The 15,657-nt window shown below is 39.9% G+C and overlaps 1 protein-coding gene across 6 annotated transcripts in view; it reads left to right on the top strand.

Moving 5' to 3' along the window:
• The window catches only part of Pcnx1 (pecanex 1), a 143,251-nt gene that overhangs the window by 27,177 nt on the left and 100,417 nt on the right, over positions 1–15,657 (top strand). For all 6 annotated transcript variants that reach the window (XM_041657903.1, XM_041657902.1, XM_041657901.1 and 3 more), the window contains exons 2-3: positions 2,795–3,003; positions 13,322–13,427. In XM_041657903.1, the coding sequence (XP_041513837.1) occupies positions 2,795–3,003; positions 13,322–13,427 (315 nt within the window). The remainder of the gene's footprint in view (positions 1–2,794; positions 3,004–13,321; positions 13,428–15,657) is intronic.

Below are 15,657 nucleotides of genomic sequence, written 5' to 3'. Positions count from 1 at the left end.
CACACATACCCTTCTAGTGTGTAATCCATAAAGTAGAAAAAGTTTCAGCTAACTACTTTGCAGTGATTTTGTGTATGTTTGGTTCAGGTGTTTGCCCTAGAAAACAGTATAGTGAATCACACTCGTAGCAAGGTGGATGAACCCTAAGACTGTATGCTAGTGTGGCTGTGCAGCAGCTTTACTGCAGTGCTCAGCAGCACACTGTGTTTGCACTTTGACCCACTTCAGGAGAAGTGCAGCTTACAAGGTGTCTGCTTCTGTCCCTGGAAGGTTTGGGACTGACTGTGGGTGGGACTCAGGCACCTGAAGCGCAGAATGGAAGGATAGACGAGCACTTCTGTAATCTGAGTGTTTCTGACCTGACACTGTTGCCAGTATGTAAGGTTCTCCTTAAATTTCTTAAGGAAAATTCATTTTCAGTCTTTCTGTGATTAGTATCTTTTCAAAAAGTGATTTTCTGGTTGTCTTTAAACCCTCACATTTCAATGGGTTTGTTTAAAGAACATTTACACTGTTGTTAGTAGTATTTGGGGTATGAGGACTGACATTATTTAGATGAGCTTTGAACTTTGACAATTCAAAATTAAGTACTCTTTCGTTTATTTGTTAACATTTCCATTGGATTTGTTTGACACAGATGTTGGTTATTTCCCTTCTGTCCAGTTAATACAGTCAGCCATTTTACCCTTAATGTAGACTGTGGTGGGTTAGGATGGAACTGACCTATTTTATTGACTATGAAGATGGAATTGGTGTGTTATCTATGACATTGAAATGGGCCTATGACTTCCCTTAATGTTAAGATGTTAAGATAGGTAATCTTGGCTAAATCTTTTATATTCAGCATACCTTAATATCCTATCAGGAAACGGAGACATTGAACTAACAGGCCTTCAGGGATTCTATTTTTGTGCGGAAATTTCAGAAGGAAACAAGCACCACCCAGAACTTTGTAAATTCTCCAAATGGGTGACTGGTCTCTGTGTCTGTGCTTCACTCCCTCTCTGTCCCTCCCTATGTCTCTCTCTGTGTTTATATCAGTTTCTATTTTTCTCTCTCTGCTTATATCTCCTCTCCATCCCTTGTGTGTGTCTTTGTTTGAAGTGGCCTTTTCTGTTCAGAAGATTCTTTGGGGTATTTGTTTTTATAGTGAATATTAGGTTTGTTAAAGATACAAATCAACTAAGAATCTTAAAATGTCCTTTTCTCTGAACATTTTAACCTTTACTTTCCAGAGGTTTACTTTTTGTATCTTGTTGTACCTTAAGATCTCTTTAATTTAAATTGAATTTATAAATTGAACATCTTAAAGTACCTACATGATAAATCTTACAAAATGATCTACATCTGATATTTATTAATTTAAGAAAATAGGTGTTTAAACAAAATCACAAGGCTAAACCAGTTATTTAGAACGTTTTAAATTAGATTCAGCAATTTAACTTTTCAATTATATTAATATGTGTTTTTTTTTAAAAAAAGATTTACTATTTTATGTGTGAGTGCTCTATCTGCATGCGTAGCTTTATGCCAGACAACATTTGGTTGCTGGGAATTGAACTCAGGACCTCTGGAAGAGCAGCCAGTGCTCTTAACCTCTGAGCCACTTCTCCAGTCCTATGTAGAGTTTCTTAATCCAAGTATTTCAGAAGCCAAATGTACAACTGTTATTCCCATCCCAACACAAAAACTGGAGTGAGGCTGTGGGCTTTGTCTCCTTTCCTAATTCTCAGGCCACTTCAACAAAACCTACACCACATATTTCTGTTGTGAAGCTTCGGCTTGTCAAGGAAGGCTTTTTCAGTTTCACCGTTTCAGTCTGGGGCTTCCTAAGCTTGTTTGGGGTTCTGCATGGCAGTGGCTGAGGTTGAATCTGATGATAACCCATGAGGTTATCCTGCACAAATCCAGGATGCTTGATAAGTTCAGCCTGATAAGTTTATGCTCTTTGACAGTGGTGACTGAAGCTTTGCCTTCCAAGTGGGCCTGGCCCCAAGCCTGCAGCCCTGGTTTTCGGGTTTCAGGTTATTTTATTCTTATATAGAATGGGTCTCCAAGTCTTCAGAATAGGTGACTTATTTCAATTTACCCTTGATTGCCTTATTATTTTCTAAGTTCTTCTGTTCTTTTTAAAATAAAACGAATCTATTTTATGTGTATCAGTGTTTTGCCTGTATGTGCATGCCTGGCCTGGCGTTCATGGAGGCCAGAGCCATCAGATGGCCTGGGGCTAGAGTTATGGATGGCTGTGAGCCTCCATGTGGGTCTGGGAACGTCTGCAAGAGCAACAGGTTCTCTTAATTGCCGCAGCCATCTTTCACAGAGACATCAACAGGGACTGCTCACATATACAGGGTTATGCAATATCTTAGCTGTTCGGTTTGGATTATAAGCGCCGCTCCCCCACTCCCCCGCCCCCAGACTGCATCAGCACTCTGCAGTAGCAATGTAGTGTGGGCCACACAGGTAATTTTAAATTTTGTAGTAGATATAGTATTAAAACAAGTGAAATTATTTCCAGTAATTTTTAGCTAAGTATAATTCAACTTTTCCTACCTGCACTCAGTTTAAGAATTAACATATCATACCTTTTTCACACTTAGTCCTAACTAAGCCACATTTCAGGTGTTCAGTAGCCATATGAGTAGCCTCTGTTTTGGGTAGTAGAGTCCTTTACCTTTGCAACTTAGTATTATAATAGTTTTGTGTATAACTTCATTATTTTAGGTACAGATTTCTAGAATAAGTAAAATATAAAGTATTCTAAAACACATATATTTCCTTTCTCTTAAAGGCCCTTCCTTCTTCCATGATTATAGTAGCAGTTTATTGTCCCGTGGTAGCTGCTGTTTTCATCGTTCTGAAGATGGTCAACTATCGACTACACAGAGCACTTGATGCTGGAGAAGTTGTAGATAGGCGTACAAATGAGTTCCCAGACCAACGAGCCAAAGCCGAACAAGGCAACTGTTCAACAAGGAGGAAAGACAGCAATGGTCCAAGGTAAGAGAGGAGTATGCCTGCGCCTGCCTTCTAGATCTAAGTGATGATGTGTGTTCTGTGTCCTTGTAGATGGGATGGTGTGTGCACAGCTGTATGTTTGCTCTCTGGTCCCTGTTAGCTTAAGGTTTTTAAGCGGCATTAGTCTACCACTGTAGATAGTGACAAGCGCAAGTTACACGTAGAACAGAAGAATGTAACTAGCATGTTTGGAGGATCATCAGTACTCATGGCCTCATCACTGAACAGCTTACAACAGTAATGCTTCTGCATAACGGTCACACCAAAGACCAAGACACAGGAAACACAACTGAAGGAAAGTTACGCATTGTTTATAAATCTCAGCATCACAACAATTTACACATACAGAAGCCATACAAGCCGGCACATAACTATAATCCTAGCAGGTGGAGACAGGAAGATCATGTGTTCCAGGCCTCCCTAGTCTTATTCTGCCCCAGGAAAAAGAAAGAAAAAAATGCCCATAATTAAAATGTATATATAGCTTAAGAAAATTTTATATTGTATTTGATATAATCTGCATTTTCCACTTAATCTGTTGTAAATATTTTTCAGTCTTACATTCTTATAAGTACCTCTGTTGCTTAGTTATATTGTAGCATGTTTCCTTGGCGCCACCAGGGCTTTCTGTTTTTGACAGAGGGATCTAATTTATCTATATTGTCAAAAATTTCTTGAGATCTTAAAAAGTAGTGCATACCACTAATGTGAATCTAACAAACAGTTCCTGTGTGAACAGGATGTATGTAAGTTGATTTGGTGCTTAAAGCAGTTCTGTGAGGTAGATACTGCCAGTCATCCCTGAATCACAGCTGTGGAACTGAGGTAAGACCACCCAATAACCTGAGCACTCAGATGGAGTCTGCTTCTAGCCACGCAGCATAGTATGAGTGATTTCAGGTTGCACTGTAAGGACAGTACAGTAGCAGAGGTCGCATCCATCCAGGCACCCATCTCTGTATGCCTCCCGCTATCGAAAAGCTTACTTCCTGCCTTTCCCTCAGCCATTCTGCAGCCACCTCATCTGTTTACTGAGCAAGCATTTTACTCTTGTAAAAATTTTGCTCATTTTGGTGATCACAAACTGCCATTATTTTCCTTAGCTTCTTAAAGTTGGGGACCTTGATTTTTCCTATAGACTATTTTCTGCTCTTCCATCAGTGTTTGGCACTGATAGTTACTCACTGATTGCAAATATTTGAAGTAGTAAAAGTGCTTTTTCTAAGATATTTCTAATGACATACACTGCCTTGTACAGATGTATTGTAATTTAACTTCTATTTTTTTAGATAAATTATTATTATTTTGCTTATTGTATGTCTGTTCACATGTACATGCCTGGTGCCTTTGGAGGCCAGAAAGAACTGGAGTCAGAAACCGTTGTCAGCTGCCCTGTGGTGCTGGGAACCAAGTCCAGCTTCTCTGCAAGAGCATCCTATGCCCTTGTCCGCGGAGCCATCGCTCTAACCCCTCTTTGTAGCTATTTTAATATTTCAAATTTAAATTTTATTGTGAAAAAGATGACAGTGGCACTCATTTTAAATTATTGTATTTTAATCTTAATTTAACAAAAGTGTAATTATTGAAAAGGCTACATGTTTCTAAGTTCTCAAATGTCACTAAGTTCCCAAGTTTTGTTTTGTTTTGTTTTTGTCATTTTAACCACTATAATCAATAGTTTTTGGCCTCATTTATTTTCTTTTAGTAACACTGAGTATTTAGTATTCTGACAAAAATGTCATTATTTAAGTTTTAGATTACTAATGGGTTAGAAGTTTTTCATGTGTTACTTCTGTTTGTATTAATCTGCTGTCTATTTGCTATTTGTAGTACTGTTTTTTCAATGTTGGGATTTATTAACGATATTTTAAAATAGACTTTAAGCATGAGGAATGCAAAAAACAAAAACCAGGCCCATGGGAAGGAAGGAAGATATACCCTAGAGCATGAGTGTGGGCTCCTCTAAGAGAGGCTTGCTATCAGTGATATTGCCATTAATTTGATGAAGATATATATTTATGGTGTTAGTCCTCTGTGGTCTGTGTCAGATAGTTCCCGCAGCTTTAGCATTTGCCTGTTTATATGCCACAGATTATAGTATGTGCCGATTCATTGTTTATTAGTTTTTCCTTTACTACCAAGTTCTGTAAGAATGTCTCCCCAGTTATATAAATATTTACTCTGATTTCTTTCTTATTTATATTTTTTTGATTTTGCTCTTAAATTGTATTCAGTTAGAAAACATCCTAATGTAGTTTAGATTTGTTTGTCCCATCCATTAAATAATAAATCCATTAAATAAAAATATTTTCTTTCCCAGCAAGTTGAAATGCCTTTTTTCCTTGCTGTTGTTTTCATCTCAAGTAGTGACTCCCCAGCCTGGCTGCCTGGAAGCCCAGAAGCTCACGTCCTCTGTCTCCAGAGTGGTGCAGCATTCGCCCATCTCCACCACTCAGCCTTCTTTGTATAGTGTAGATCCGTAGTGACTTAAAACCTAATACAATGTATGTGAGCTGTGCAGGTAATTGCAGTGTTTAGGACCAATAAGAAGAACATTCATACATGTTTAGTGTAGATGTTAATGTTTTTCTTTTTCTGAATACTTTTGATCCCCACACAGCTATCTAAATCCCTTGGTTCACAGCTTGCAGATGTGGAGGCCAAGTTTATCTCTGCCAGGTTCTGTGCTCTGTTTTCTGCCTCGGTTCTTTTTTCCGTGTCTGTGTGTGTGTCTGTGTATGTATATGTGTACACATATATATGTATGTATATAATTGCAGTCCTAGAACAGGCTCACTGTTTAGTACTATGAGTCCTCCTCAGTGGTTTCCACCCCTCAGTATTACTTGGCCATTCTCATGTGCTTATTTAACTTTTCTGGTTAAATAAGATGTGTACTTGCTTATTCTCCCCAAAATTTTTCATTGGAATTTTGATGATTGTATTAAATTTGAAGAAACTAAATCTTTCAAATAGGTAATTTTCAAGAATGTAGTAGAGATTTTACTTATTTTTATCTATTTATTATATAAAATTTTATAAACTTAAAAAAGAGTTGTGCATATTTCTTTAGCTTATTACTTCCATATAAAAGGAAGATGGGCTTGAGGGCCATTAGCTCAACACATGAAGTGTGTATTCTGGAAACAGAACGTTTGAAACCACACTCCCACAGGTTAGCAGCAGAGCTCAGACTGCGCTAATCTGGGGTTTGCATTATTTCTAATTGTGTGGTCTTGGCAAAGTCACCTGAGCTTGTCAGGTGATGAGGCCAGTGGAAGTCCCATTCCGTAAGCTCATTATAAAGAGTAAGCGAGTTAGTCTGTGTGCAGCACCAGGAATTGCCCTGGCCCAGGGAACTGCTCTGTGATTGCTCTGGTTATGCGTAGTATGTGTTAGTGCTTCTGTTGAGTTTCCTTTTTTCTTTTTCTTTCTTTCTTTTTTTTTTCAAGACAGCTGTAGTTGTCCTGATCTTGTAGACCAGGCTGGCCTCAAACTCACAGAAATCTGTCTGCCTCTGCTTCCCGAGTGCTGGGATTAAAGGCATGTGCCACCACCTCCCAGCTTTATGTTTACATTTTCTTTATTTTAAAGAACTTATTGTGAAAATGTGTATGTCAAACAGTGTACCAAATATAAGGATAATTGAGAGACAGAATTTAATATTCAGGTCAGTATGCAATCCCTCATCACACAGCTTAGGACAGAGCATTGTACAGCTGTGGAGAAGCTCATGCATCATTTCCCATTTCATTCATGTGGTCAGTACTGAACATTTGCTGGACTTTTTGGTTTCGTGCCATGATCCTTACAGATGTCCTAAATGTATTTATTATTTATTTTGTGTACTTTGGGCTCTGCCGTATTTCTCTCTGAGGGGCATTTTTTGCACAGGAAGTTTACTTATGTTAATGTTTGTAACTTTTATTTATTCACGTTCACCAGAAAACAATCTATACTCTAGGGAGAGATTATGGCCTAGTCATTCCACTAGTGGCCATTCAGATTATTTCCAACTTTCTCCTCTGATAATATTATTGAATATCTTCTGGTACACTTATGCAAGCTGGTTCTTAGGGCATCTCTGAGTTCATCTTATTAGGTAATTCCAAGCTGTTTGCCAAAATGATTTCTGTCTATTAGTTTTCAAAGTCCTTATTGTTCCCTATCCACATGAACATTTGGTAATGGTGAAAATTTAACTTTTAGCCAGACACAGTGGCTCACACCTGCAGTCCCAGCACCTGGGAGGTTGGGGCAGGATTACTGTGACTCTGAGATCAACTTGGCTGCAGAGGGAAACCTTATCTCAAAAGACAAGCAGCACTTTGCCATTCAGCAGTCTAACTGTGCTTCACTGTGACTCCAGTTGGGCCCTGATTGCTGCTGAGGTTGAACATGACGTTGGCAGCAGTTAGCTTCCTTTTCTTTCCTTTGCCCATTTGTGACGTGGGAAGCTGTCTTTCATGTTGATTTGTTGTTTGTTTATTTATGCCATTGTTTTATTACTTATGTATGTTAAGCATCTCTGAGTTTGCATTTTTTTTTCCTTAAGTTTTCTTAGGCTTGTTAATACTTTCCTTGTTGGCTTGAGATTGGCTCTCAAGTCATACAGGCCAGCCTTGAACTGAAATAGCTGAAGATGGCCTTCAACTCTTGATTCTTTTGCCTCCAACTCAAGGTGTTGGCTTATAGACTAGTACTATGACACTTGGCTCAGTTACCATGCTTCTTAAAGTTGATGTGTCTTTTGGATATTGTTGGTCTAGGAATTGAATCCAGGACCTGGGGAATGCAGGCAGATTCTCTACCAGCTGAACTGTATCTCTAATCCTTTCTTGGATTTAATAAAACAAAACTTAGCCTTTTTAGTAAGTGACATTTTTCTGTCTTCTAAAAGTATTCCCTGTAGAGTCATCTGATGTTCTTCTGTGTTTTTTAAAACTTTGTTATTTTATTTTTGCATTTGAATTTTATATGAAATTACTTTAGTCAATAGTGTCATGTAAGGGGTGTTGTTTGAGTGACTCTTGGCTGGCAGCCACTGTGTTCTCTCTGTTAGAATGAACTCTGCACACAGTGGTGTGTTCCCGGCTGTCCTTTCTGCTGTGCTGCTCCAGTTGTCTGGGCCTCAGTCTCCTCATTACAGAAACTCTGTGCCCGGCTCTTGGTAGCCTCGTTCCCGCTTAGGAGTACTGTAGTCATCTTGGTTGGGCTTTGATCTTTGATACAGACAAAGATCTTTGGCCTTTTTATTGGAATTGCTTTGAAAATATAGATTCTCTTTTTGAGTGTATTTATCTGAGGTATTAAACTTTTCTCTATTTTATTTTTCAAAATTCCATTTATCATTTCTCCATTAAAAATAATTTATTTTTGTTTTCTACCTGAAAAATTTAAAAATTTTGCTGTCTTTTTCTCTCTCAAATGTAGCCGTTTTTGTTGTATCTAGAAATCTTATTAAACTTGCCTGTCAATGATGCACTTCGTGTAATTTCTTGATTTCCTGTATGATGACATTTTATTTTTACCTTTGTGATTAGAGCAGCAGTGAGCATGGCTGAGCAAGGATCTATGAAGTAGACTGTTGAGTCCTTTGGGTGTAGCCAAGGAACTGTGTAGTTGGGCCATAGGGTAGATTTAGGTTTAGTTTTTTGAGGATTCTCTATCTTTTTAAAACTTGCCTGTTGAGATTTCTGCTGTAGGCTTTTGTTTTTACATCTCCTCTTCACTCTCCCACTTGTCTCACATTCTGTTCTGAGGGACAGAACAATCAGGACTCCATAGAGTTCCTATGTAGGCCACCGTGCTTGGTTCCTTAGCGCAGTAGTTTATTGCATGAGTAAGTAACTCTTGGAACCATTTGGATTTTCAGTGCCCTCTCTTATGTGATACAGTAGTTCAAAAACCCTTAAATCTTTACCTTAAAGAGTTAGACTCTTTAATGCCTGTATTGTATATTTAAAGTATGAGTAGAAATTAATCATTGAATTTAAAGATTTGGATGCTAGTATTCTGGAGACTTGCATTTTCTGTTTCTATAAACCAAACCTCCATTTAATCTTTTTGTTTGTTTGTTTGTTTGTTTTGATTTGTTTTGATTTGGTTTTTGTGAGACAGGGTTTCTCTGTAGCTTTGGACCCTGTTCTGGAACTAGCTCTTGTAGACTAGGCTGGCCTCGAACTCATATGGCCTGCCTCTGCCTTCCTAGTGCTGGGATTAAAGGCGTGCAACCACCACCGCCCAGCCATTTAACCTTTATGAAACTGGATTTTAGGCTAAGATCTACTCTGCTTAGAGACTTTTTTTTTAAAAATCTACTTCTATTTTTATAAACATCATTAGAATCTAGATTACAATTGTAAAGTTAGCATTATAAGGGTGTTATAATGTTTCTGACCAAAGCCTGAGCGTCAGCAGTTGATATGATAGTAATGATCCGAAACCTAGTTTGTGATGGCTCCCCTGTAATTCATGGTAGACTTCTGCTTCTTTGCCTTTCCTTGTACCTGGTTTGTGTTTTGTTTTGTTAACAGATGGGGAAATTAAGGCATAAAGGTAGAGGTTCCCTGAATTTGACATTGCTTGCTGCAGTGAACCCCTTTGCCTCTGTAAGAATTATAAACTGCTGAACTCTACAGGTGTGTGTTGAGCACACCTTGCTACACCTGGCCAGTCTCACTCCTAAGGAACACTGTACCTCACCGGTCTGTGTGTCAGACTGTATTCAAGCCACAATTTAGGGTTGTGGAGAAGAGAGAATGATAGTTATTTCATTAGAGGATGTTTAAAATAAAGGAGGCATTCTTTCTTTGCCTTTTAGCTTTGTCCTTTTGTTTCTTGAACGTTTCCTTTCTCATCCTCACATTGACTAGGGACCAGTGTTTGGTCTGGGTCATTGCTTTTCATCTGGGAGTAATGCTGGCCCTGGGTGTCTGGCAATTCTAGGAGACTCTCCAGTTTTCACAACAGGGTATGCTGCTGGCATCAGTTGTGGGAGGGTAAGGACCAGAATGGCTGCCAGCCATTGTGCACAGCCAGTCCCTCACAGCCATGACTTACGGGCCCAGTGTCGACAGGGATGGCGTGAAGAAGCCTGCCCTAAGTATTAGTGAATAGTTGGCAGTTGGGGACAGAAGAACCTCAGTGTCTGTTGTTAAAGGACAGGACAGTTTATTAGAAAGTGTGTGTGGCTTTATATTTTATAGACCTGGTGTTCAAACACACATGCACCAAGTGTATAGCAAATAAAGAGCAGATTTGTCCACATACTGTAACTTCCTACGTCACCAGGTTAGCTTGTTCACTTGGAGATCTTCTGCTAGAGTTTACCTCTGTAATATTTTACTTTTTTATATGTAAAACAAGGATAGAAACATTTACAAATTTTAGGGAGGATTTCATCAGGAACTAAAAAAATAATTATTTCTAAAACTGGGATAGACTCATTTACATTATGACTGCTTGGATTTTTTAAAATCAGAAATGATATATGAAAGTGAGTGAGATAGTTTTGCCTCTGGCTGAAGAAGCAAATATCTGTCCATACAGTGGAGTGTTGTTTGGCCACAAGTATAAATGAAGTGTTGCATGTTACAATGTTACGTCAAGAGGAGGAAGCCATTATGTGCACCATACTTCCTATTTCTGTTGATATGAAATGCCCAGGTGGGCACATCTGCAGATCAAAAAGTAGGTCAGTGTTTGCCTAGTGCAGGAGAATGGAAAAGACAGAGAGAAGCAAATGAGGTGATGAATGATGATGGTTTCATAACTTTATGAATGTCTAGAAATACTGAGTTATAAAGTTTAAGTGGATGGGTTCTGTGGTATGTGATGAAGGTAATATGTGTACACATACATGTATAGACATACAAAACAAGAGGAAAGCTTCCATCCTTCCTCTGGTATTGAGTGTTTATTTTCTTAGTCTTCATTTTGCTCTGCATCTTTTGGTTGCTGTGGGTCTGACTGAGAGGGTGCATTTTAATGACATTACTGGGCGTTTCTGTGATGAGAGTCGCTACATTATATACTCTTAAGTTCTTGGTGTAGACTTTAGAGCTGGTATGAGTTAATACAGAACAGCTAACAACCTGGAACACATATATTCCCTCTCCTCACACAGGAGTTAGTGTACTGAATTAGCTGTGAACTTGGTATCTAGTTTCTAGGATGCTGTATTTATGTAGATGTATAACAGATTAGAAAGTTCTTAGTGGCCTAAACTCCTTAAGCAAACCAGGAACACTGCCTTTAGTAAGAGAAGGAACATAAAGCAGACTGCTGCTCTAGTAATACTTGTAAAGATGTGTTGCCAAGTGAGTTCCCTTCTGATGGCAGAGACGCCATCCAGACACTTAAGGGCTCTTTTGTCTCACAATACTAGAGAATCTGCCTGTGGGGGCGTCTTCAGGTGTCTCACCTCATGACGCTGCTTCCCATTTTGGTATCCAGATTTTGATCTTTCAGTCAGTTAGTTGCTGCTGCTGCTGCTGCTTGTTTTTAACTTGAGAGAGAAGACCTCACCATGGAGCTCTAGCTGGCCTGGAATTTGATATGTGAACCATGTGACTCAGATAGGCCTGCTGCTGCTCCCTGAGTGCTGGGAATAAAAGGTGACCACCTCCATTCTGGCCTCAGTGTCTGCAATAGCTCCAGGTTTTAAAGTCATAGCTTCAAGACTACCAGGTACATGGACCAGAGAGATGGCTCAGCAGCTGAGAACACTCGCTGTTCTTCCAGAAGACCTGAGTCTGGTTCCTAGCACCCAAGTGGCAGCTCACCATCACCTGTAACTCCAGTTCCAGGTGATACAGTGCCCTTCTCCTGTCTCTCCGGACACCAGGTGCACACATGGTGCACAGACATACACACAGGTACATTCACACACATAAAATGAAGACTAAAATAAAAATGGGCAGGCATAGAGAAATATATTTCAACTATGGGACTTTTCTGGCCTGACCCATACTAGTTTGAACTGGACTAATGTGCCTTCTCTAGAACTAGTTCGGTGGCCACAACTGGGCTGTTTGTATCGCCTTTGGTGGGTAGAGCTCATGTGTTGGAGTCAATGTAATCTAAACCTTGTGAGAGTTTGGGGTGAGGAAATTAGAGCGCTAGAAAAACGTTTTGATCACCAAAATTTTTTGGCTACCCAGGGATTAGATACTGGCTGGCAGGGTTTTAAACTTGAACAAGTAAACAGCTTCCAATAAAAACAGGTTGCTTTAAGAGTTGTGTTCTTGAGGAAACATAGACCATGTTAAGATTTTGAAATTTGTTAGTTTTTTCACCTAAGTTTTGCTATTATTTCTAATTAGTATATTGGGTATCATCAGCTCTTTGAGTCTAATACCTTACTCTTTGATTTTCTAAGACCTGCTGTTAACCACTTTTTATCATTGGAATTCTAGCTCAGCAAACAAATCTTTGTTTTTTATTTTGTTTTGGTTTTAGGTTTTTTGTTTGTTTTTGTTTTTTTGCTGTAGAGTCTTTCTGTCCTGAAACTGTTCTCAAACTCACTCTGTAGACCAGGCTGGCCTCTAATTCACAGACATCTGCCTGCCTCTGTCTCCAAAGTGCTGGATCAAAGGTGTGTGCCACCATACAGGCAACAAACATAAATTTAAATGCACAGGCTTCTAGTTCTTTACAGCAACTAGATCCCAGGTACTTTCCCTTTACTTACAAAACACAGCCTTCCCCAGTGTGTCTGTGTTACACAGTCACATGTGTCTATGAGACGTCAGCTCACGTGTTGTCTGACTGTTTTCAGTTGGCCTCTTTGGCTTGCTCTTGGGAAACAAAAGGCAGTAACTTCTTTGCAAGAGTGGTTTTATGGCATGTGTCATCAATTATTTACTTTCTATAATTAAGGCCAGTTTCTTCTCACTGAGCCTTATGTGGACAGCTTGAGATAGGAATTGTGAGTTCCTCCAAACAGTTCTGTGGTTCTTAGATAGTTCCAACTTTCAGATTTGCAAACTAGTCCTCATTCTTTGTTTTACTCTTTGAGGAAAAAAAAAAAAACAAAACAAAGAAAAAAACAGGACCCCTGTCAGGCCCAGTGGAGCATGCCTTAATAGCACTTGGGAGGCAGGAGAAGGTAGATCTCTGTGAGTTTGAGGTTAGCCTGGTTTACAGAATAGGTTTTAGGACAGATAGAATTAGTAGAGACCCTGCTGCAAAAACCAACAAGAGAATAAGAAACAGAACCTCTTGGTTTTACAGAGAACAAGATGGAACCCCAAACAAAGGAGGTTCATAGTTAATGACAGTTCTCTTTCTCTTGCAGTGATCCTGGTGGAGGGATTGAGATGTCAGAATTCATTCGAGAGGCCACACCTCCGGTTGGTTGCAGTTCAAGAAATTCTTATGCTGGTCTGGACCCAAGCAATCAGGTAGGAATGTGTTGCTGTGTTGTGCCCGGTTCCCTTCTCCTGGCGGTGGGGCTGCTGGTTGTTATCCTACTTGGAGCCATCAATTCATGGCTCGCTCTCTGAGGATCATTTTTGATTGATGTTTACTATTTGTTTTTACCATCTTTATTTGTTTTTATTTTTTAATTTGATTTGTATGGTGTTTTGCACCATGAATGTACCTGTCGAGACATGAGGAGCACATCAGATCCCTTGATGGTTGTGTGCCACAGTGTGGTGCTGGGTACCAAACTCAGGTCTCATGGAAGAGCAAAGGACCTTCCTGAGCCATCCCTCTGCTCCCCAATTGGAATTTCTTCGTCGTTGTGGTTTTGTTTGTTTTCGAGACAGGATTTCTCCATAGCTTTGGAGTCTGTCCTGGAACTCCCTCTGTAGACCAGACTGGCCTTGAACTCAGAGACCGCCTGTCTCTGCCTCCCAAGTGCTGGGATTAAAGGCTTGCACCAACACCACCAGGCAACTAATTGTTCTTCCTTACTAGCTTTTTCACAGCACTAATACGTGTTTGCTGAATGTGTACCACATGCTCTGTTGTATTTACTTTTGATGAAGCAGCTGTAAATGCCGTAGGACTCTAGCTCACCTGCTCCATCTTCCCTACCTTTCCTTGTCCATATTGGAAACAGAGAAGTCTGCGTGGCTAAAAAATAAAAATGACATACCCCAAATCTCAGTCTTGTAAATGCTAATGGTAAAGTGAGAAGTAGAATGTAAGTCTGCTTCTGACAGTTGTAATGTATTTCTGTTGGGTAACTTTTATTCTTGGAATGTAACTCTGAAAGTGTTTCCGTAGACAGGGGGGTAGCCTGTTGCATGTCTGACCTCAGCTCAGCTCTGCTCGTCTGCTCTCACTTGTTCTGAGCGGGTGCTGCTCCAGGCCAGGCCTTTCCCGCCTGCTTTCTCAGCAGATCACTGGAGTGAAGGGGGAACTTTTCACAGAAGAACTTTACCCCATTGTGGGGTTTCGGGGTCACTGTGTCAGTCCTTCTATCATGAAAGGGAGGCAGCCGATTTCCATCGGGCTAGCAGAGTACTCACTTCCTAATCTCACTCCAGGGCCCTTCTTGTCACCTTCATAGCTCGTGGTTGAAATGCTCTTTCCCCTCATGTCCCAGAGAGACACTCGGTCTCCTGTCCTACTTAACTCTCTGGAAACCGCCCCCAGATCCTCAGTGTTTTCAGACTGTGGTGTTGGCTCTTTTTGCACAGACACTTAATATTTATTACACTTAGTTCTCCGTGTGTGACGTGTGGCGAGTTGGAAGCCCGCAGAGTAGACTTCTCACTGCTCTGTAGTGTGCTGCCCCGTGCTCAGCCCACTCTCAGTTCGTGGTTGCTAATTACCTTCCTGTGTAGATAATCAAGTTGTACAGATGGAATTGAGCTCAGCCTCTCTCTTAGCGGTAGCCAGCCTGGTTCTCTGGATGCTCGCTCACAGTCTTCACCTATGATGCCGAACATTAAGTAGCATGGTGAGATTACCACAAACTGAACCAGAATCTTGAATACATGTGCGCAGTTGTGCTCCAAGTTTAAGTGAGTTCTTAGTAATGGTTTTTATTGTGAAACCGTTGCTCATGATAGAACAAAGAGAGTGTTAAGTTCTTTTCGTCATCTATGGAATGGGGAAATTTGGTATTTTTTAAAAAATGCGGAAAACGACTATTGAGACAAAAAGGCCGATTTCCATGAGAACGATTGGTACTTTGAAGTTACAGGTTGTACAACATTTGGAGTAAAGCCCTGCTACCTAGCTTCTTATTCTTTTGGTTGTCTTATGCTTTCCTCAGCTTTTGTGTATAGAGTAAATAACTGAATCCTTAATCACTATGACTGTGTATTCTGTGTTAGCCCTGGCCCTCCTACAAGTGCAGGTACCGGCAGGTTAGCCCTGGGAGTTAGCCTATGTTCCCACTAGTGTTTGGAGAACCAGTCTTAATCTTTTTTTTTTTTTTTGCCAGTCTTAATCTTTATTTATTTATTTAAAAAAATTTTTAGGACAGGACTGGACATAGCAGGGGCCAGTCAGTCACCTTTGGATACCTGCCCTTGGTGTCCTTTCTGTTGCTCTGTCTCTAACTGTCTTCTGGAGTATAATTGAAGCATTTGTACATCTAAACACATACTGCAGACAATTATGTTTTTCTTAAATTGTAATTCTTACATTACAATGAGAAAATATTTTAAGCAA

The sequence above is a fragment of the Microtus oregoni genome, unplaced genomic scaffold (assembly GCF_018167655.1).
Source record: "Microtus oregoni isolate MIOR12 unplaced genomic scaffold, Mior012 000009F_ref0000495, whole genome shotgun sequence".
Taxonomy (NCBI): Eukaryota; Metazoa; Chordata; class Mammalia; order Rodentia; family Cricetidae; genus Microtus; species Microtus oregoni.
The sequence above is the reverse complement of the archived record's forward strand: the minus strand, read 5'-3'. Positions and strand labels throughout refer to the sequence as shown.